At 38.3% G+C, this 23,894-nt stretch overlaps 1 protein-coding gene across 7 annotated transcripts in view; it reads left to right on the top strand.

The window, feature by feature from the left end:
* The window catches only part of LRRC7 (leucine rich repeat containing 7), a 262,845-nt gene that overhangs the window by 116,864 nt on the left and 122,087 nt on the right, over positions 1 to 23,894 (top strand). For all 7 annotated transcript variants that reach the window (XM_056532752.1, XM_056532755.1, XM_056532754.1 and 4 more), the window contains exons 5-7: positions 5,637 to 5,715; positions 10,065 to 10,154; positions 15,073 to 15,129. In XM_056532752.1, the coding sequence (XP_056388727.1) occupies positions 5,637 to 5,715; positions 10,065 to 10,154; positions 15,073 to 15,129 (226 nt within the window). The remainder of the gene's footprint in view (positions 1 to 5,636; positions 5,716 to 10,064; positions 10,155 to 15,072; positions 15,130 to 23,894) is intronic.

Raw genomic sequence — 23,894 nt, 5'->3', positions numbered from 1 at the left:
CCAGCATGCTGGGAATTGTAGTGTAGGCTACCTGCAGGTGCCACTAGGGGGAGCTTAAACAGTACCTCTCATGATCTTGTTATATTTTATAATCCTCCCAGGTCACTCCCCCATCATGATAAACCACCCCCTGCCTTTATTTTTATTATTTTTTAGTTTTCTACCTTGATATTGCTCTGTATTTTCTGCTCAGTCTCAGTCAGATTCACAGACCAGAAGGGGGCGTTCCCCAGCAGGGGTGACATCATCTGAAGCCATACAGGGGAGAACTTCCTCCCTCACTCTGCTACACACAGCCCAGAGCAGTTCAGTGTGAGATGAGCTATGATTGGATAAGGCTTCACACCCCACCCACAGCACTACAGACTGCATTTCCTGATTTTGGACTTCTGCCAGGCCAGCAGGAGTCCAAAGTCTGTGCAAGAGATGAGGTGTAAATGTGCTCTGGACAAGTAGGAATCCACCTAGTGGCAGCTTTTTTAAACACAAATAAAACATAGAAAACTTTATATAATTTTTTTAAACAAAGTATATTAGAAAGATTTTTTATTTACCATAAGGAGTGCAATAGCAAAAATTTGTTTTAATGATAGTGCCCATTTAAGAGCTTGGTGAAGATGGAGCATTATCCTTTTACTCTATAACAGTGTTTCCCAACCAGAGTGCCTCCAGCTTTTGCAAAACTACAACTCCCAGCATGCCCGGACAGCCTTTGGCTGTCCGGGCATGCTGGGAGTTGTAGTTTTGCAACAGCTGGACGCACCCCGGTTTAAAAACACTGCATTAGATTTACAGAAACAGCGCCACCCATATTCATAGACTGGACAGGCTTTGGAACAGGAAAGTTTTGCGACAGCTGGAGGCACAGTGGTTAGGAAACACTGCTCTATAAGCTGCTCTGATTTCCTGATACAGAGCTCCAAATCCACTGCCTATACATCATTTATAACACGCTGGCTACCTACAGCTGCCACTAGAGGGAGCTTAAGAGCTTGGTGAAGACAGAGCATTATCCTTTTACTCTATAACAGTGTTTTCTAACCAGAGTGTCTCCAGCTGTTGCAAAACTACAACTCCTAGCATGCCCTGACAGCCTTCGGCTGTCCGGGCATGCTGGGAGTTGTATTTTTGCAACAGCTGGAGGCACTCTGGTTGGGAAAACAATGCATTAGATTAACAGAAACAGCGCCAACCATATTCATAGACTCTGTCTGCTTTTGAAAATCAGGGAAACATTCTGGTGTACAGTATAGGACTGAGATGTAATGCCAGACGCAGCCATAAAGATGAGTGGTGGCGCTGTTTCTGTGTATTTTTTTTCTTCTTTATTTTAGAATCTGTCTTATACAGAATGATCAAATGAAGCAATGTAGCACGGGAAACACTGCTCTATAAGATCCTCTGTTTCCCTGATACAAAGCTCCAAATCCACTGCGTAGACATAATTTATAACATACTGGCTACCTGCAGCTGCCACTAGGGGAGCTTAAAGGGGAACTCCGGTGGAAACCTTTTTTTTTTTTTTTTTTTTTAAACCAACTGGTGCCAGAAAGTAAAAAAGATTTGTAAATTACTTCTATTAAAAAATCTTAATCCTTCCAGTACTTATTAGCTGCTGAATACTACAGAGAAAATTATTTTCTTTTTGGAACACAGAGCTCTCTGCTGACATCACGAGCACAGTGCTCTCTGCTGACATCTCTGTCCATTTTAAAGAACTGTCCAGAGTAGGAGAAAATCCCCATAGCAAACATATGCTGCTCTGGACAGTTCCTAAAATGGACAGAGATGTCAGCAGAGAGCACTGTGCTTGTGTTGTCAGCAGAGAGCTCTGTGTTCCAAAAAGAAAATAATTTCCTCTGTAGTATTCAGCAGCTAATAAGTACTGGAAGGATTAAGATTTTTTAATAGAAGCAATATACAAATCTGTTTAACTTTCTGGCACCAGTTGATTTAAAAATTAAAAAAAAGTTTTACTCCGGAGTACCCCTTTAAGAGCTTGGTGGAGACAGAGCATTTTCCTTTCACTCTGTAACAGTGTTTCCTAACCAGAGTGTCTCCAGCTGTTGCAAAACTACAACTCCCAGGAAGCCCGGACAGTTTTGAAACAGCTGGAGGCACCCTGGTTGGGAAACACTGCATTAGATATACAGAAACAGCGCCACCTATATTCATAGACTTTGTCTGCCTTTGGAAATCAGGGAAACATTTAAAGGGCGATATAGGGCTGAGATGTAATACCAGACGCAGCCATTAAGATGACTGGTGGCGCTGTTTCTGTTTTGTTTTAGAAATTTGTCTCATACAGAATGATGAGATGAAACAATGTAGCACCGTAACCTAGATACAAAGTCATTTCTTCATGGATCCTGGAAGATAATGATTCCCGTAGACGTGTAACATATATGGCGGGTGGCGGTATAATAAAGGAATGTAGGGCGGTTTATAGCATTAATATCTGACTATAATGAATAGTCCCGGCTTTTTATTAGCCGCTGATCTAATCTTTGATGGAGCCACCGTGGTTCGCTATAAAAATAGGGAAGATGTTGATTTTGGCGCAGGATCAGCAGAGCAGCACTTGAGCGGCGGAGATTAAAGGGTTTATCCAGGAAAAAAAAAATGTTATATGTCAACTGGCTCCAGAAATGTAAACAGATTTGTAAATTATTTCTATAAAAAAATATCTTACTCCTTTCAGTACTTATGAGCTGCTGAAGTTGAGTTGTTCTTTTCTGTCTAAGTGCTCTCTGATGACACGTGTCTCGGGAACTGTCCAGAGTAGAAGCAAATCCCCATAGCAAACCTCTTCTACTCTGTGCAGTTCCCGAGACAAGCAGAGATGTCAGCAGCGAAAAGAACAACTCAACTTCAGCAGCTGATAATTATTGGAAGGATTAAGATTTTTTAATAGAAGTAATTTACAAATCTGTTTAACTTTCTGGAGCCACTTGATATTAAAAAAAAAAAAAAAAAGAAAGTTTTTTCCTGGAATGCCCCTTTATAGATGAGCGAACTTACAGTAAATTTGATTCGTCACGAACTTCTCGGCTCGGCAGTTGATGACTTTTCCTGCATAAATTAGTTCAGCTTTTAGGTGCTCCCATGGGCTGGAAAAGGTGGATACAGTCCTAGGAGACTCTTTCCTAGGACTGTATCCACCTTTTGCAGCCCACCGGAGCACCGGAAAGCTGAACTAATTTATGCAGGAAAGTTATCAACTGCCGAGCCGAGAAGTTCGTGACGAATCGAATTTACCGTAAGTTCGCTCATCTCTACCCCATTAAAGATCAGCGGCATCTCCTGATCCTGACCTGGAGAATGGATTTATCTGTCCTTTTCATTGTGTCATCAGAGAGCACTTAGGCAGAAAAGAGCAACTCAACTTCAGCAGCTCATAAATACTGAAAGGATTAAGATTTTTTAATAGAAGTAATTTACAAATCTGTTTAACTTTCTGGAGCCAGTTGATATATATATATATATATATATATATATATATATATATATATATATATATATATATAAGTATAAGTTTTTTCCTGGAATACCCCTTTAATTCTCACCTTCCCTTCCTTAGGCACCCATTAGTTCTCACTTTCCACTTAACCCTTTCCCTCCTTGCCCACCACCCTTGTACTTGTCTTCTCTATCCTGACAGTCGCTGACCGTTCTCTGGATGTCTCAGATTTTGCACCCTCCATATTAATTATTTACTCTTCATCTTGTGTCCATAAATATTTCATAACACATGGAAGTAGATCAATGTTGTCCTGCTGTCTGGCTATAGGTCAGCCGTCCTAATATAGCCTAGACGAAATCACCGGGGTGATGGGTTTTTACCGAAATTAAAGGGGTATTCCAAGCCAAAACTTTTTTTTATATATCAACTGGCTCTGGAAAGTTAAACAGATTCGTAAATTACTTCTATTAAAAAATCTTAATCCTTCCAATAGTTATTAGCTTCTGAAGTTGAGTTGTTGTTTTCTGTCTAACTGCTCTCTGATGACTCACGTCCCGGGAGCTGTGCAGTTCCTATGGGGATATTCTCCCATCATGCACAGCTCCCGGGACGTGACATCATCATTGAGCAGTTAGACAGAAAACTTCAGAAGCTAATAACTATTGGAAGGATTAAGATTTTTTTAATAGAAGTCATTTACAAATCTGTTTAACTTTCCGGAGCCAGTTGATATATATATATATAAAAAAAGGTTTTGCCTGGAATACCCCTTTAAGCTTTGATTTTGGGAAAAATTTTAGTAAAATTGCACAATTTTTTTTACCACAGTTTAAAAAATTACAGGGGGGAAAAAAAAGACATAAAAATAATAAAAAACAGTGTGAACACAGCCTAAGAAAAAAAAACCATGACATTTTAGGTAATAAGGAGAGAGATGTTGAGAGTCCCCCAAATTATTTTGGCTATAATACTATGGCTATGGTTTTCCAGTTATAGGTAAATACAATATCATCGCTGAATAACGAAACATCTGCAACCTGACAGTGTTTCCCAACCAGGGTGCCTCCAGATGTTGCAAAACTACAACTCCCAGCATGCCTGGACAGCCAAAGGCTGTCCAGGCATGCTGGGAGTTGTAGTTTTGCAACATCTGGAGGCACCCTGGTTGGGAAACTCTGTTCTAAGATACTTTGCTCAGATCCTTCACGTTTCAATATCTCTGCTTGCTGTCAGTGAATAAAAATTAGTTTTTATATATTCAGAAGCTTTAAACCTGTCTTGATCATATCGATTCGAGGCTTATACTGTAACACTGTAACAAACCCTGCACCTGTATCAGTAGGACATATACATGATAAGGATGTTGTTGTTGTTGTTGTTTTGTTTTTTCAATAAAAAAAAATGTTTCCATTCATAGACTGAAAGCAGAGATCTTGAAAATAGTGTGGAATTAAAGGGTAACTCCGGTGGGAAACATTTTATTTTATTTTTTTTTTTTAATCAACTGGCGCCAAAAAGTTACACAGATTTGTAAATTGCTTCTGTTGAAAAATCTTAATCCTTCCAGTACTTATTAGCTGCTGTATACTACAGAGGAAATTATTTTCTTTTTGGGTTTCTTTTCTGTCTTTCCACACTGCTCTCTGCTGACACCTCTGTCCGTGTCAGGAACTGTCCAGAGCAGCATATGTTTGCTATGGGGATTTTCTCCTGCTCTGGACAGTTCCTGACATGGACAGTGGTGTCAGCAGAGAGCACTGTGGTCAGACTGAAATGATATGCAAAAAGAAAAGAATTTCCTCTGTAGTATACAGCTGCAAATAAGTACTGGAAGGATTAAGATTTTTTTAATAGAAGTCATTTACAAATCTGTTTAACTTTCTGGCACCAGTTGATTTAAAAAAAATAAAAATAAACATTTTCCACCGGAAAACCCCTTTAATTCCACCCTATTTTTAAGATCTCTGCTTTCAGTCTATGAATGGAAACATATATATTTTTTTTTTTATATTCGGGGCATGCTGGGAGTTGTAATATTGCAACAGCTGGAGGCACACTGCTTGGAAAACACTGCTCACTGCTTTGTGTAGTGATCATTCAGTGATGTAATTTCTTGGATCTGAACGGATGATGTTGTTCTAATAGCCGTCACATGTTTCCTTTCTTCTTACAGGTATACAAGAATTTCCAGATAATATTAAATGCTGTAAATGTTTAACAATAGTAGAGGCCAGCGTGAACCCTATATCAAAGTAAGTCACCCCCAATGTCATGTAATGTAATGAAAATGGGGATGTCACAGTACAGAGATAATACACACAGTGATGTCACAGTACAGAGATAATACACACAGTGATGTCACAGCACAGGGATAATACACAGTGATGTCACAGTACAGGGATAATACACAGTGATGTCACAGTACAGGGATAATACACAGTGATGTCACAGTACAGGGATAATACACACAGTGATGTCACAGTACAGGGATAATACACAGTGATGTCACAGTACAGGGATAATATACACAGTGATGTCACAGTACAGGGATAATACACACAGTGATGTCACAGTACAGGGATAATACACACAGTGATGTCACAGTACAGGGATAATACACAGTGATGTCACAGTACAGGGATAATATACACAGTGATGTCACAGTACAGGGATAATATACACAGTGATGTCACAGTACAGGAATAATACACAGTGATGTCACAGTACAGGGATAATACACAGTGATGTCACAGTGCAGGGATAATACACAGTGATGTCACAGTACAGGGATAATACACAGTGATGTCACAGTACAGGGATAATACACAGTGATGTCACAGTACAGGGATAATACACACAGTGATGTCACAGTACAGGGATAATACACAGTGATGTCACAGTACAGAGATAATACACAGTGATGTCACAGTACAGGGATAATACACAGTGATGTCACAGTACAGGGATAATACACAGTGATGTCACAGTAAAGGGATAATACACACAGTGATGTCACAGTACAGGGATAATACACAGTGATGTCACAGTACAGAGATAATACACAGTGATGTCACAGTACAGGGATAATAAACACAGTGATGTCACAGTACAGGGATAATACACACAGTGATGTCACAGTACAGGGATAATACACACAGTGATGTCACAGTACAGGGATAATACACACAGTGATGTCACAGTACAGGGATAATACACACAGTGATGTCACAGTACAGGGATAATACACACAGTGATGTCACAGTACAGGGATAATACACACAGTGATGTCACAGTACAGAGATAATACATACAGTGATGTCACAGTGCAGGATAATACACACAGTGATGTCACAGTACAGGGATAATATACACAGTGATGTCACAGTACAGGAATAATACACACAGTGATGTCACAGTACAGGGATAATATACACAGTGATGTCACAGTACAGGGATAATACACAGTGATGTCACAGTACAGGGATAATATACACAGTGATGTCACAGTACAGGGATAATATACACAGTGATGTCACAGTACAGAGATAATACATACAGTGATGTCACAGTACAGAGATAATACACACAGTGATGTCACAGTACAGGGATAATACATACAGTGATGTCACAGTACAGGGATAATACACACAGTGATGTCACAGTACAGGGATAATACACAGTGATGTCACAGTACAGGGATAATATACAGTAATGTCACAGTACAGGGATAATATACAGTACAGGGATAATACACACAGTGATGTCACAGTACAGAGATAATACATACAGTGATGTCACAGTACAGGGATAATACACGCAGTGATGTCACAGTACAGAGATAATACACACAGTGATGTCACAGTACAGGGATAATACACACAGTGATTTCACAGTACAGAGATAATACACACAGTGATGTCACAGTACAGGGATAATTCACACAGTGATGTCACAGTACAGGGATAATTCACACAGTGATGTCACAGTACAGGGATAATACACAGTGATGTCACAATACAGGGATGATACACACAGTAATGTCACAGTGCAGAGATAATACATACAGTGATGTCACAGTACAGGGATAATACACACAGTGATGTCACAGTACAGAGATAATACATACAGTGCTGTCACAGTACAGGGATAATACACACAGTGATGTCACAGTACAGGGATAATACACAGTGATGTCACAGTACAGGGATAATACACAGTGATGTCACAGTACAGGGATAATACACACAGTGAGGTCACAGTACAGAGATAATACATACAGTGATGTCACAGTACAGGGATAATACACAGTGATGTCACAGTACAGGGATAATACACAGTGATGTCACAGTACAAAGATAATTCACACAGTGATGTCACAGTACAGGGATAATACGCAGTGATGTCACAGTACAGAGATAATACACACAGTGATGTCACAGTGCAGGGATAATACACAGTGATGTCACAGTACAGGGATAATACACAGTGATGTCACAGTACAGGAATAATACACACAGTGATGTCACAGTACAGGGATAATACACAGTGATGTCACAGTACAGCGATAATACACACAGTGATGTCACAGTACAGGGATAATACACAGTGATGTCACAGTAGAGGGATAATACACAGTGATGTCACAGTACAGGTATAATACACAGTGACGTCACAGTACAGGGATAATACACAGTGATGTCACAGTACAGGGATAATACACAGTGATGTCACAGTACAGAGATAATGCATACAGTGATGTCACAGTACAGGGATAATATACAGTGATGTCACAGTACTGGGATAATACACAGTGATGTCACAGTACAGGGATAATATACACAGTGATGTCACAGTACAGGGATAATATACACAGTGATGTCACAGTACAGGGATAATACACAGTGATGTCACAGTACAGGGATAATACACACAGTGATGTCACAGTACAGGGATAATACACAGTGATGTCACAGTACTGGGATAATACACAGTGACGTCACAGTACAGGGATAATATACAGTGATGTCACTGTGCAGGGATAATACACAGTGATGTCACAGTACAGGGATAATACACAGTGATGTCACAGTACAGGAATAATACACACAGTGATGTCACAGTACAGGGATAATACACAGTGATGTCACAGTACAGCGATAATACACACAGTGATGTCACAGTACAGGGATAATACACAGTGATGTCACAGTAGAGGGATAATACACAGTGATGTCACAGTACAGGTATAATACACAGTGACGTCACAGTACAGGGATAATACACAGTGATGTCACAGTACAGGGATAATACACAGTGATGTCACAGTACAGAGATAATACATACAGTGATGTCACAGTACAGGGATAATACACAGTGATGTCACAGTACTGGGATAATACACAGTGATGTCACAGTACAGGGATAATATACACAGTGATGTCACAGTACAGGGATAATATACACAGTGATGTCACAGTACAGGGATAATACACAGTGATGTCACAGTACAGGGATAATACACACAGTGATGTCACAGTACAGGGATAATACACAGTGATGTCACAGTACTGGGATAATACACAGTGACGTCACAGTACAGGGATAATATACAGTGATGTCACAGTGCAGGGATAATACACAGTGATGTCACAGTACAGGGATAATACACAGTGATGTCACAGTACAGGAATAATACACACAGTGATGTCACAGTACAGGGATAATACACAGTGATGTCACAGTACAGCGATAATACACACAGTGATGTCACAGTACAGGGATAATACACAGTGACGTCACAGTACAGGGATAATACACAGTGATGTCACAGTGCAAGGATAATACACAGTGATGTCACAGTACAGGGATAATACACAGTGATGTCAAAGTACAGGGATAATACACAGTGATGTCACAGTACAGGGATAATACACAGTGATGTCACAGTACAGGGATAATACACATTGATATCACCGTACAGAGATAATACACAGTGACGTCACAGTACAGGGATAATACACAGTGACGTCACAGTACAGGGATAATACACAGTGACGTCACAGTACAGGGATAATACACATTGATGTCACCGTACAGAGATAATACACAGTGACGTCACAGTACAGGGATAATACACAGTGACGTCACAGTACAGGGATAATACACAGTGACGTCACAGTACAGGGATAATACACATTGATGTCACCGTACAGAGATAATACACAGTGACGTCACAGTACAGGGATAATACACAGTGACGTCACAGTACAGGGATAATACACAGTGATGTCACAGTACAGGGATAATACACAGTGATGTCACAGTACAGAGATAATACACAGTGACGTCACAGTACAGGGATAATACACAGTGATGTCACAGTACAGGGATAATACACAGTGATGTCACAGTACAGGGATAATACACAGTGATGTCACAATACAGGGAAATTACACAGTGATGTGAAAATAATAATATTAATATTAATAAACAAATTGATGATGAAACCTCTTGAATGCTCAGCGCCCCCTGAGGTGGAGAGGACAATGTGACTAATGGTGACTACTTGTCTTATAACTCACAAGCCTCATCTTCTTCTCAGGCTGCCGGATGGCTTTACGCAGCTTCTTAATCTAACTCAGCTGTACCTTAATGATGCCTTTCTGGAGTATCTTCCAGCCAATTTTGGAAGGTAAGCGACTCCTACATTTTATTCCCATCTGGTTATATCTGGGTCCTGTTTGCGCTACTGCTTAGAAGGATTGTGTTACCTGTGAGTCTATCTATCTCATATCCATCTATCTATCTATCTCATATCTATCTATCTCATATCCATCTATCTATCTATCTCATATCTATCTATCTCATATCTATCTCATATCTATCTATCTCATATCTATCTATCTATCTATCTATCTAATATCTATCTATCTATCTCATATCTATCTATCTCATATCTGTCTATCTATCTATCTCATATCTATCTATCTCATATCTATCTCATATCTATCTATCTATCTATCTATCTCATATCTACAGTGGGGATCAAAAGTTTGGGCACCCCAGGTAAAAATGTGTATTAATGTGCATAAAGAAGCCAAGAAAAGATGGAAAAATCTCCAAATTACAGATTAGACATTCTTATAATATGTCAACAAAAGTTAGATTTTATTTCCATCATTTACACTTTCAAAATAACAGAAAACAAAAAAATGGCGTCTGCAAAAGTTTGGGCACCCTGCAGAATTTATAGCCTGCACTGCCCCCTTTGCAAAGCTGAGACCTGCCAGTGTCATGGATTGTTCTCAATCATCATCTGGGAAAACCAGGTGATGTCCATCTCAAACGTTTTAAATGCCCAGACTCATCTGTCCTTGCCCCAACAATCAGCACCATGGGTTCTTCTAAGCAGTTGTCTAGAAATCTGAAACTGAAAATAGTTGACGCTCACAAAGCTGGAGAAGGCTATAAGATAAGATAGCAAAATGTTTTCAGATGTCAATATCCTCTGTTCAGAATGTAATTAAGAAATGGCAGTCATCAGGAACAGTGGATGTTAAAGCAAGATCTGGAAGACCAAGAAAAATATCAGACAGAACAGCTCGCAGGATTGTGAGACAAACAATTCAAAACCCACGTTTGACTGCACAATCACTCCAGAAAGATCTGGCAGACACTGGAGTTGTGGTACACTATTCCACTATAAAGAGATACTTGTACAAATATGGTCTCCATGGAAGAGTAATCAGAAGAAAACCTATTCTACGTCCTCACCACAAAAATCAGCGTTTGAACTTTGCAAATGAACATATAGACAAGCCTGATGCATTTTGGAAACAAGTTCTGTGGACCGATGAGGTTAAAATGTAACTTTTTGGGCGAAATGAGCAAAGGTACGTTTGGAGAAGAAGGGGAACAGAATTTAATGAAAATAACCTCTGTCCAATTGTTAAGCATGGGGGTGGATCAATCATGCTTTGGGGTTGTATTGCAGCCAGGGGGACAGGGAACATCTCATGAGTAGAAGGAAAAGTGGATTCAAAAAAATTTCAGCAAATTTTGAATGCTAACTTGATGCCATCTGTGAAGAAGCTGAAGTTAAAGAGAGGATGGCTTCTACAAATGGATAATGATCCTAAACACACCTCGAAATCCACGGGGGATTACATCAAGAGGCGTAAACTGAAGGTGAACCGAAAAAAAAATCATTGTGTGACAACATCGAAGAAAAAACGCAATTTTGTAACTTTTGGGGTCTTCCGTTTCTACGCAGTGCATATTTTGGTAAAAATGACACCTTATCATTATTCTGTAGGTCCATACGGTTAAAATGATACCCTACTTATATAGGTTTGATTTTGTCGCACTTCTGGAAAAAATCATAACTACATGCAGGAAAATGTATTCGTTTAAAATTGTCATTTTCTGCCCCCTATAACTGTTTCATTTTTCTGCGTATGGGGCGGTATGAGGGCTCTTTTTTTGCGCCGTGATCTGAAGATGTTATCTGTACCATTTTTGTGTTGATCAGACTTTTTTTTATCACTCTTTATTCATTTTTTAATGGTATAAAAAGTGACCAAAAATATGCTTTTTTGGACTTTGGAATTTTTTTACGTGTACGCCATTGACCGTGCGGTTTAATTAATTATATATTTTTATAGTTCGGACATTTGCGCATGCGGCGATACCACATGTGTTTATTTTTATTTACACTGTTTTATTTTTTTATGGGAAAAGGGGGTCATTCAAACTTTTATTAGGGAAGGGGTTAAAGGAGAAGTCCCATGTAGAAAAAGTATTGTGTTTTAAATGCAGAAGCAAAAGTTATATCACTTTGTAAATCACTGACTTTACCCATCTTGTTTTTCTAGCTTCTTTGTTCAGAGAGGAAGTTCAGCAGCTCCCTGTTCTGATGACTTGCGACCCCCCATTGAGCTGCATTATGCTGGGGGCCGTGATGTCACAATTTCCTATAGTTCTGTGTGCTGCCTGCAGCTCAGCCACGCTCTGTGCACGGCCAGGGCACCTCCCATGTGCAGCTTCAGCCAATCATAGAAGCCCCAGTGAGCTGAGCACGTGTCTTCATCTCCTCAGCAGGGAAACATCTGACAGCCAGCTCAGTGTTTATAAGAGCAAGAACGATGTCCCGAGAAGAAGCAGAGGGGGAGGGGAGATCCCTGCTTTCCCCTGCACTGATCACAATCTGACAGCAGGTCAGTCTGAAAGAACGATGTCCTGAGAATAGAAGCAGGGGGAGGGGAAACACTGAGCCTGCTGTTAGGAAAGTTATCAGTGTCTAGGCCAGTGTATCCCAACCAGGGTGCCTTCAGCTGTTGCCAAACTAAAACTCCCAGGCATGCTGGGAGTTGTAGTTTCACAACAGCTGGAGGCACCCTGGTTAGGAAGCACTGGTCTAGGCTGGGCTACTTCTTTAATGAACTGAAAAGGCATTATGGGAGACAGGAAGTCAGGGACCTCCATGGACCAGGAAGTACCGATCTTTCAGAGGGGATTGCAGGAGAAGGGAGAGGGTGAGATACTGAGGAGCAGATTGTCAGAATGGTGAGCTGATGCACTTTCACATGATATAAAAAAAAAAATGTGACTTGGTCCATGATACTTCTTCTTTAAATGACCTTTATTAACACTTTTTTTACTTTTTTTTTTTGCAGTGTTATAGCTCCCATAGGGACCTATAACACTGCACACACTGATCATTGTTATCCCATAGGGACCTATAACACTGCACACACTGATCATTGTTATCCCATAGGGACCTATAACACTGCACACACTGATCATTGTTATCCCATAGGGACCTATAACACTGCACACACTGATCTCTCATGCTGATCACTGGCGTGTATTAACACACCTGTGATCAGTGTTATCGGCGCTTGACTGCTCCTGCCTGGATCTCAGCTTTGATCGCCACGTCTGAAGGGTTAATACAGGGCATCCCCGCGATCGGTGATGTCCTGTATTAGCCGCGGGTCCCGGCCGTTGATAGCCGCCGGGACCGACCCGATATGCCGCAGGGACACCGCGTGACCCCCGAGGCATATCGCGGGAGCCGGCGGAGGACGTAAATATACATCCTTCGTCGTTAAGGGGTTAAAAGAGCAGTGCGTGACAGACAGCCCAGAAATCTCAAAGAACTGGAAGACTTTTGCAAGAAAGAATGGGCAAAGATACCTCAAACAAGAATTGAAAGACTCTTGGCTGCTACAAAAAGTGTTTACAAGCTGTGATACTTGCCAAAGGGGGCAGTACAAGATATTAACTCTGCAGGGTGCCCAAACCTTTGCAGACGCCATTTTTTTGTTTTCTGTTATTTTGAAAGTGTAAATGATGGAAATAAAATCTAACTATTATTGACATATTATAAGAATGTCTAATCTGTAATTTGATGCCTTTTGGAGATTTTTCCATCTTTTCTTGGCTTCTTTATGCACATTAATACAAACTTTTACCTGGGGTGCCCAAACTTTTGATCCCCACTGTATCTATCTCATAATCTATCTATCTATCTATCTATCTCATATCTATCTATCTCATATCTATCTATCTCATATCTATCTATCTCATAATCTATCTATCTATCTATCTATCTCATATCTATCTATCTCATATCTATATATCTATCTATCTCATATCTATCTCATATCTATCTATCTATCTCATATCTATCTATCTCATAATCTATCTATCTATCTCATATCTATCTATCTCATATCTATCTATCTATCTCATATCTATCTATCTCATAATCTATCTATCTATCTATCTCATATCTATCTATCTCATATCTATATATCTATCTATCTCATATCTATCTATCTATCTATCTATCTATCTCATATCTATCTATCTATCTCATATCTATCTATCTCATATCTATATATCTATCTCATATCTATCTATCTCATATCTATCTATCTATCTCATATCTATCTATGTATCTATCTCATATCTATCTATCTCATATCTATCTATCTATCTATCTCATATCTATCTATCTATCTCATATCTATCTATCTCATATCTATCTATCTATCTCATATCTATCTATCTATCTCATATCTATCTATCTATCTATCTATCTATCTATCTCATATCTATCTATCTCATATCTATCTATCTCATATCTATCTATCTATCTCATATCTATCTATCTATCTCTCTCATATCTATCTATCTATCTCATATCTATCTATCTATCTCTCTCATATCTATCTGTCTATCTCATATCTATCTATCTCATATCTATCTGTCTCATATCTATCTATCTATCTCATATCTATCTATCTATCTCATATCTATCTATCTCATATCTATCTATCTATCTCATATCTATCTATCTATCTCATATCTATCTCTCTCATATCTATCTATCTATCTCATATCTATCTATCTCTCTCATATCTATCTGTCTATCTCATATCTATCTATCTCATATCTATCTGTCTCATATCTATCTATCTCATATCCATCTATCCATCTCATATCCATCTATCTATCTATTTACTATTGTTCCCAATCTTGTTGTATTTGGAAGCTTCCTTTATACCATCATGTGGTTGTATCTCACGTTCTCTCTTCTGCAGACTCAGCAAATTGCGGATATTGGAGCTAAGAGAAAATCATTTGAAAACATTACCAAAGTAAGTCGGAATATTACAGCCATTTATCTTTTATTTGTAAAATTTTTCTGTCTTTGCTGGTAGCAACTTATTTCCTGCGCAACGGTGCTGGCGGCCATCTTGTGAGTAGAGATCTAAAGCAGAGCTGTATTCACATACATAGGGTTGTGCTCGGGATAAGGGTGAAGCCTGTGGCCGGGAGACTCTCTGCAGAGAGGTGTGTTAGATTAGGTTTTCACACAGGGTTTTTTTCTGGCGATTTTTTGGGAATACTGTCAGTAAAGTTTTTGATCCAAAATCAGAAGTGGATCCAGCAGGAAGGAGTAGTGTAATATCTTCCCTTAGATTTCCCATTCTTTTTTAATACACTTCTGGCTTTGGCCTTTGGCTGTCTGGGCATGCTGGGAGTTGTAGTTTTGTAACCTTTGGAGGCACACTATACTAGGACAACGAACTGGAGCAATCTAGTAAAACTCTCATATTGAATAACCTTGGCTCTAACTGGATGACATTAGATTATGCACAGCGCAAAGGAGCAGACAGGGAATGAATACAGCTTTGATTGTCTGGGCATGCTGGGAGTTGTATTTTTGCAACTGCTGGAGACACACTGGTTGGGAAACACTGTTTTAGAGCAAGAACTCTGCTAATTGAGCAAGTGGTATAGAGGGACGTTTTTGGACAGTTTGTTTGGTGACCTTGCCGGTGACCCCCTTTATAATTCATCTTCCGTGATAGACATGATGTAGCACGAGCATCTAATCAATTTCCCATTTCTGTTTGAGGATATTCTATTTACAGTGCGACCCGCAAGAAGATTAATGAGATTAAGACGCTTCTCCGGCCGCCGCCTCTTCTCTTGTTTTATTAGACTCATTTATCAGAGACGCAATTGGAAAGATTAGAAAGTTTGAAGGGGGCGCTATGTACAGCATCACAGAACCCGGAGCCGCCTGACACTGCGGGGAGACGGAACGTATCGATCTGCACCACAGGATTCCCTAAAGACCTCCATTTAGTTGATTTCATTAGGGACCAATATATTCTTGTACATAGGAGGAAGTATTATAGTAGTTATATTCTTGTATATAGGGGCAGTATTATAGTAGTTATATTCTTGTATATAGGAGGCAGTATTATAGTAGTTATATTCTTGTATATAGGAGGCAGTATTATAGTAGTTATATTCTTGTATATAGGAGCAGTATTATAGTAGTTATATTCTTGTATATAGGGGCAGTATTATAGTAGTTATATTCTTGTATATAGGAGCAGTATTATAGTAGTTATATTCTTCTATATAGGAGCAGTATTATAGTAGTTATATTCTTCTATATAGGAGCAGTATTATAGTAGTTATATTCTTGTATATAGGAGCAGTATTATAGTAGTTATATTCTTGTATATAGGAACAGTATTATAGTAGTTATATTCCTGTATATAGGAGGCAGTATTATAGTAGTTATATTCTTGTATATAGGAGGCAGTATTATAGTAGTTATATTCTTGTATATAGGAGGCAGTATTATAGTAGTTATATTCTTGTATATAGGAGCAGTATTATAGTAGTTATATTCTTGTATATAGGAGCAGAATTATAGTAGTTATATTCTTGTATATAGGAGCAGTGTTATAGTAGTTATATTCTTGTATATAGGAGCAGTATTATAGTAGTTATATTCCTGTATATAGGAGGAAGTATTATAGTAGTTATATTCTTGTATATAGAAGCAGTATTATAGTAGTTATACTCTTGTATATAGGAGCAGTATTATAGTAGTTATATTCTTGTATATAGAAGGCTGTATTATAGTAGTTATATTCTTGTATATGGGAGCAGTATTATAATAGTTATATTCTTGTATATAGGAGCTGTATTATAGTAGTTATATTCTTGTATATAGGAGCAGTATTATAGTAGTTATATTCTTGTATATAGGAGGAAGTATTATAGTAGTTATACTCTTGTATATAGGAGCAGTATTATAGTAGTTAAATTCTTGTATATAGGAGGAAGTATTATAGTAGTTATATTCTTGTATATAGAAGGCTGTATTATAGTAGTTATATTCTTGTATATAGGAGCAGTATTATAGTAGTTATATTCTTGTATATAGAAGGCTGTATAATAGTAGTTATATTCTTGTATATAGGAGCAGTATTATAGTAGTTATATTCTTGTATATAGGAACAGTATTATAGTAGTTATATTCTTGTATATAGGAGCAGTATTATAGTAGTTATATTCTTGTATATAGAAGGCTGTATTATAGTAGTTATATTCTTGTATATAGGAGCAGTATTATAGTAGTTAAATTCTTGTATATAGGAACAGTATTATAGTAGTTATATTCTTGTATATAGGAGCAGTATTATATTAGTTATATTTTTATATATAGGAGCAGTATTATAGTAGTCATATTCTTGTATATAGGGGGCAGTATTATAGTAGTTATATTCTTGTATATAGGGGGCAGTATTATAGTAGTTATATTCTTGTATATAGGGGGCAGTATTATAGTAGTTATATTCTTGTATATAGGAGCAGTATTATAGTAGTTATATTTTTGTATATAGGAGGCAGTATTATAGTAGTTATATTCTTGTATATAGGAGCAGTATTATAGTAGTTATATTCTTGTATATAGGAGCAGTATTATAGTAGTTATATTATTGCACTGGCTACATTTGGATTGTTGACTAATATGCTGTTGAGGAGCCAAGTTTTGTGCAGTGTAATACAGTATATGACTCTTAGAAGGTCTGTAACATTTTTCATAATCTTCATTAAACCCTGACCAGTGTAGCTCTTCTATACCTTTATAGTTGTGTCTTTTGATATCGACCCTTGTAAACTCAGCTTTTTCACGTTCTTTTACTGCCTCGTAATGTTAAAGGGGTATTCCAGGCAAAAACTTTTTTATATATATCAACTGGCTCCGGAAAGTTAAACAGATTTGTAAGCTACTTCTATTAAAAAATCTTAATCCTTCCAATAGTTATTAGCTTCTGAAGTTGAATTGCTGTTTTCTGTCTAACTGCTTTCTGATGACTCACGTCCCGGGAGCTGTCCAGCTCCTATGGGGATATTCTCCCATCATGCACAGCTCCCGGGACGTGACATCATCATTGAGCAGTTAGACAGAAAACTTCAGAAGCTAATAACTATTGGAAGGATTAAGATTTTTTAATAGAAGTAATTTACAAATCTGCCAGTTGATATATAAAAAAAAGTTTTTGCCTGGAATACCCCTTTAATGCTCTTTTAGATCTTTATATGTTTTCACATTTATATTTGATTAGAATATTTTACTAGGAGGAAATTAAACAAATCATTTATTCTTCAATAAACAATGCAGCAATAACAAAAACGGCAAAATAAAATCTACAACGAAAGTCGTGACATTATCTCATGTCGATTATCAGTTTTGTGATCGGAGGAATCATTATTGTTCCATAATGACTAAAGTACAGGAGTAAATAGACAATGTATGAGACATTTCCATCTCAGTGTACAGGTGACAGAAGCTCCTAGATGTGATATTTGGATTTCCTTTATAGACATGACAGATCTTCAGATTTAGGATTCTGAGTGGAAAGTTTCTATGGCAACAGGTTTTTAAGCAATATTAAATGAATCGCTGAATGCTGAGAATGACATTTTACTGTACCTCAATCCTGAAAATTGACCCTGTATCTAAAATATAATATAACTACTATAATACTGCTCCTATATACAAGAATATAACTACTATAATACTGCTACTATATACAAGAATATCACTACTATAATACTGCTCCTATATACAAGAATATAACTACTATAATACTGCCTCCTATATACAAGAATATAACTACTATAATACTGCTACTATATACAAGAATATAACTACTATAATACTGCTACTATATACAAGAATATAACTACTATAATACTGCTCCTATATATAAGAATATGACTACTATAATACTGCCTCCTATATACAGGAATATAACTACTATAATACTGCTCCTATATACAAGAATATAACTACTATAATACTGCCTCCTATATACAAGAATATAACTACTATAATACTGCCCCCAATATACAAGAATATAACTACTATAATACTGCTCCTATATACAAGAATATAACCACTATAATACTGCCTCCTATATACAAGAATATAACTACTATAATACTGCCTCCTATATACAAGAATATAACTACTATAATACTGCCCCCAATATACAAGAATATAACTAGTGTAATACTGCTCCTATATACAAGAATATAATTACTATAATACTGCTCCTATATACAAGAATATAACTACTATAATACTGCTCTTATATACAAGAATATAACTACTATAATACTGCTCCTATATACAAGAATATAACTACTATAATACTGCTCCTATATACAAGAATATAACTAATATAATACTGCTCTTATATACAAGAATATAACTACTATAATACTGCTCCTATATACAAGAATATAACTACTATAATACTGCTCCTATATACAAGAATATAACTACTATAATACTGCTCCTATATACAAGTATATAACTACTATAATACTGCTCCTATATACAAGAATATAACTACTATAATACTGCTCCTATATACAAGAATATAACTACTATAATACTGCTCCTATATACAAGAATATAACTACTATAATACCGCTCCTATATACAAGAATATAACTACTATAATACTGCTCCTATATACAAGAATATAACTACTATAATACTGCTCCTATATACAAGAATATAACTACTATAATACTGCTCCTATATACAAGAATATAACTACTATAATACTGTCTCCTATATACAAGAATATAACTACTATAATACTGCTCCTATATACAAGAATATAACTACTATAATACTGCTCCTATATACAAGAATATAACTACTATAATACTGCTCCTATATACAAGAATATAACTACTATAATACTGCTCCTATATACAAGAATATAACTACTATAATACTGCTCCTATATACAAGAATATAACTACTATAATACTGCTGCTATGTAGAAGAATATACTTTAACAAGTAATAAGGGAAATAGATAAAATCTCGGTTACTTCCTATGGTCATCCTCTGACCTTTCGTCCTCTCTTTCCTCTAAGGCTCAGACACTTTTTGCACAATCTTTTGATAAGATTGGAATTTTTTAAAGGTTACATTATTTAATTCTCTCACAAAACTTCCGTATTCTGATGTCTGGAAACTTTATTGTTAGAAGCTTTCTGTGATGCGGAGTCCTGCAGCCCCCGCTCGCCTGGCTCCATCACTTCATCTCACTTTGTTAGAAGCGCATGGTGACCTTTCATACTCGCGCTCTCGCAGGTACTACCGCACAAAGCCGCCGCCGCCGCAGCCGGGGAGACGTCTCTTGTGCACGCTTGAACCCTGCTCTGCCTCTGATCACGGATCAGTTTGATCCGTACAGAATTATATACAATTGGCATGCGGAGTCCAAAAAATCACGAGCCGAGCATTGTATGAATTATCTGACCCAAATACTAAATATTGCCCCAGATTTGTCGAGATTGTTTTTTTTTTTTTAAATCTTTACACATAAGGGAAGTGTTTCCAAACCTGGATGCCTCCAGCTGTTGCAAAACAACAACTCCCAGCATGCCCGGACAGCCGAAGGCTGTCCGGGCATGCTGGGAGTTGTAGTTTTGCAACAGCCGGTGGCACCCTGGTTGGGAAACACTGATGTATTTGATTAATAGGGGATGCTGGGAGTTGTAGTTTTGCAAGAGCTGGAGGCACCCTGGTTGGGAAACACTGACGTATCTGATTAATAGGGGATGCTGGGAGTTGTAGTTTTGCAACAGCCGGAGGCACTCTGGTTGGGAAACACTGATGTATCTGATTAATAGGGGATGCTGGGAGTTGTAGTTTTGCAACAGCTGGAGGCACCCTGGTTGGGAAACACTGATGTATATGATTGATAGGGGATGCTGTGAGTTGTAGTTTTTCAACAGCTGGATTCACCCTGGTTGGGAAACACTGATGTATATGATTAATAGGGGATGCTGGGGGTTGTAGTTTTGCAACAGCTGTAGGCACTCTGGTTGGGAAACACTGATGTATCTGATGGATAGGGGATGCTGGGAGTTGTAGTTTTGCAACAGCTGGAGGCACCCTGGTTGGCAAACAGTGATGTATATGATTGATAGGGGGTGCTGGGAGTTGTAGTTTTGCAACAGCCGGAGGCACCCTGGTTGGGAAACCTGATGTCTCTGATTGTTAGGGGATGCTGGGAGTTGTAGTTTTGCTGGAGGCACCATGGTTGGGAAACACTGCTTTAGAGTAAAAGGATAATGCTCTGTCTTCACCAAGCTCTTGATCTCCCCCTAGTGGCAGCTGCAGGTTGCCAGCGTGTTATAAATTATGTCTATACAGTGGATTTGGAGCTGTTTATTAAGTAAAATGTAGCAGTAAAAACTTATATAGCAGTGTTTTTCAACCAGTATGCTTCCAGCTGTTGCAAAACTTCAACTCCCAGCATGCCTGGACAGCCAAAGGCGTTGTTGGGAGATATAGTTGTAGGGAGTTTTAGTTTTGCAACATCTGGGGGCACCCTTTCTAGGAAACACTGCTTTAGAGTAAATGGATAATGCACTGTCTTCACCAAGTTCTTGAGCTCCCCCTAGTGGCAGCTGCAGGTAGCCAGCATCTTATGAATGATGTCCATACAGTGGATTTAGAAAATGGAACAGCTTATAGAGCAGTGTTTCCTAACCAGTGTGCCTCCACCTGTTGCAAAACTACAAATCCAAGCATTTGGCTTTTGCGGTCATGCTGGGAATTGTAGTTTTACAACAGGTGGAAGCACTTTGGTTGGAAAACACTGTTATAAAGGAAAAGGATAATGCTCTGTCTTCAGAAAGCTCTTAAGCTCCCCCTAGTGGCAGCTGCAGGAAGCCAGCATGTCATATACGATGTCTATGCAGTGGATTTGGAGCTCTGTATCAGAAAAATGTAGCAGCTTATATAGTAGTGTTTTTTTTCCAATTAGTGTGGCTCCAGATGTTGCAAAATTATAACTCCCAGCATGCCCACACAGACAAAGGTGTTCCGGGCATGCTGGGAATTTTAGTTACACAAGTACTGGAGTCAACCTGGTTGAAAGACACTATAGAAGAGAGACAGTTCACATGGGGCAAAAGAAGCCCTGTGGCTGTCCAGGCATGCTGGGAGTTGTAGATTTGCAACAGCTGGAGGCACCCTGGTTGGGAAACACTGACCTATTTGGTGTGAAACATTTAAAGCTTTTTCAGCTTTTTTCATGTAAATGCTTTAGTAAATAGATGCTGATGCACAATCCCATAATAAAAAAAACAGTCGGGAAGAAAACAGTAAATCAGAGCCAATTTGCACCAAAAATTTTGGTAAAACAGTAAATATCTTGGCACACATGAAAACAACAAAAGCCATGCCCCATGTATGTTTACTGCGCTGTTTTGTCAGTTTTAGTGCAAAATTAGAAAAACACAACAGTAACAATAAATCTGTTGGTGAAAACTCAGAAGAAGCTTAAAAAAATGCAAAAAAAATCAAACTACAAAATGTGTTGTCTTTCAGTTTAGGAGATCGGGGCTATTGATCAATGTGCAGTCATAACAATCATGACCTAATGCTTTATAGAGGAGTCCATCCCCTGAACACGTATCTGTCAGGCCCAAGGCCTGATTATTAAAATTCTATATGTGTATTATAAATTAGAACTGTGTGTGATGGATTATCCAAGACATGGGTGAGAGGTAATTCAGACTGTGTATCCTTTTGTGTATTGCATTTTATTGGGGGTCTGGCTGTTTGTTTGTATCTCCTTTGAAATCAGAGGCCTTTTTGAAGCAGCAGGATGTAAGGGCACTCTGGTCCCATCATATAATCAACCAGATAAGAGGGCCAGGAACAGAGATGCCCCCTGGTGGGATCAGAGGGGAGGGGGGAATGAAGTCCCTCCAAAAAGGCAGATATATAATACTTAACAATGCTAGACTCAGGGTGTTCAATGCTGTGCAAAAGGCTGACAAGAGCTGGAATCTCACTGACAAGGACGCCTATACCATCCTGCTGTAAGAACTTCATCTTTTGTTTTCTGAACTTGTCTTGCTAAACTCTTTCCTATTTTTGTAACTGTATGTCATTTGTTTATTTTTATATATTTAGCACTGCGATACCTTTTATCAGATTAAATGTTTAATTAATCAGCTCTGGTCTTTGATCTCTAAATATATGAGCTCACCTTTCTGAAGGCAGCTCTGGTGTTAACACGTTTATCTAAGGGTTAATTTGGTGACTTGCTGGGATTAGTAGTGGATACCCAGAGGTCTGGTGGCTTTAACCCTTGCACCATCACACTCTCTCTAGCGTCTTAGCTGGACCGATAGGGTGTGATCGTGAACTGGTGGCAGCGTCGGGACATATTTAGAGATTTTTACTGCTTGCTGGATTTTCTTAGCACTAAAAAGAAATTGCATACATCTTCTTGTGTGTAAATCCCAAAGACAGAACTCAGTGCTGGTTTAAAGGACATACAAAAAGAGTGCAAGACAGTTCTGTCCTCCCCATCTCCTGTTTTACCTCCTCTGTCTCATCTCGGAAATATGGAGGCATATCGCAAGCAGTCCAAGCCTGCACTGGAGCTAATGTGCCAAGAAAAGGACATCCCTACTGCAGGAAAGAACAAGGAACAACTTATTGCTGATCTTGTGGAGTATGATGCCCGTGCAGAAGAGCTGAGTGACATGAGACAAAG

The sequence above is a fragment of the Hyla sarda genome, chromosome 7, assembly GCF_029499605.1.
Source record: "Hyla sarda isolate aHylSar1 chromosome 7, aHylSar1.hap1, whole genome shotgun sequence".
NCBI lineage: Eukaryota > Metazoa > Chordata > Amphibia > Anura > Hylidae > Hyla > Hyla sarda.
This window is presented reverse-complemented; position numbering and strand designations above follow the sequence as displayed.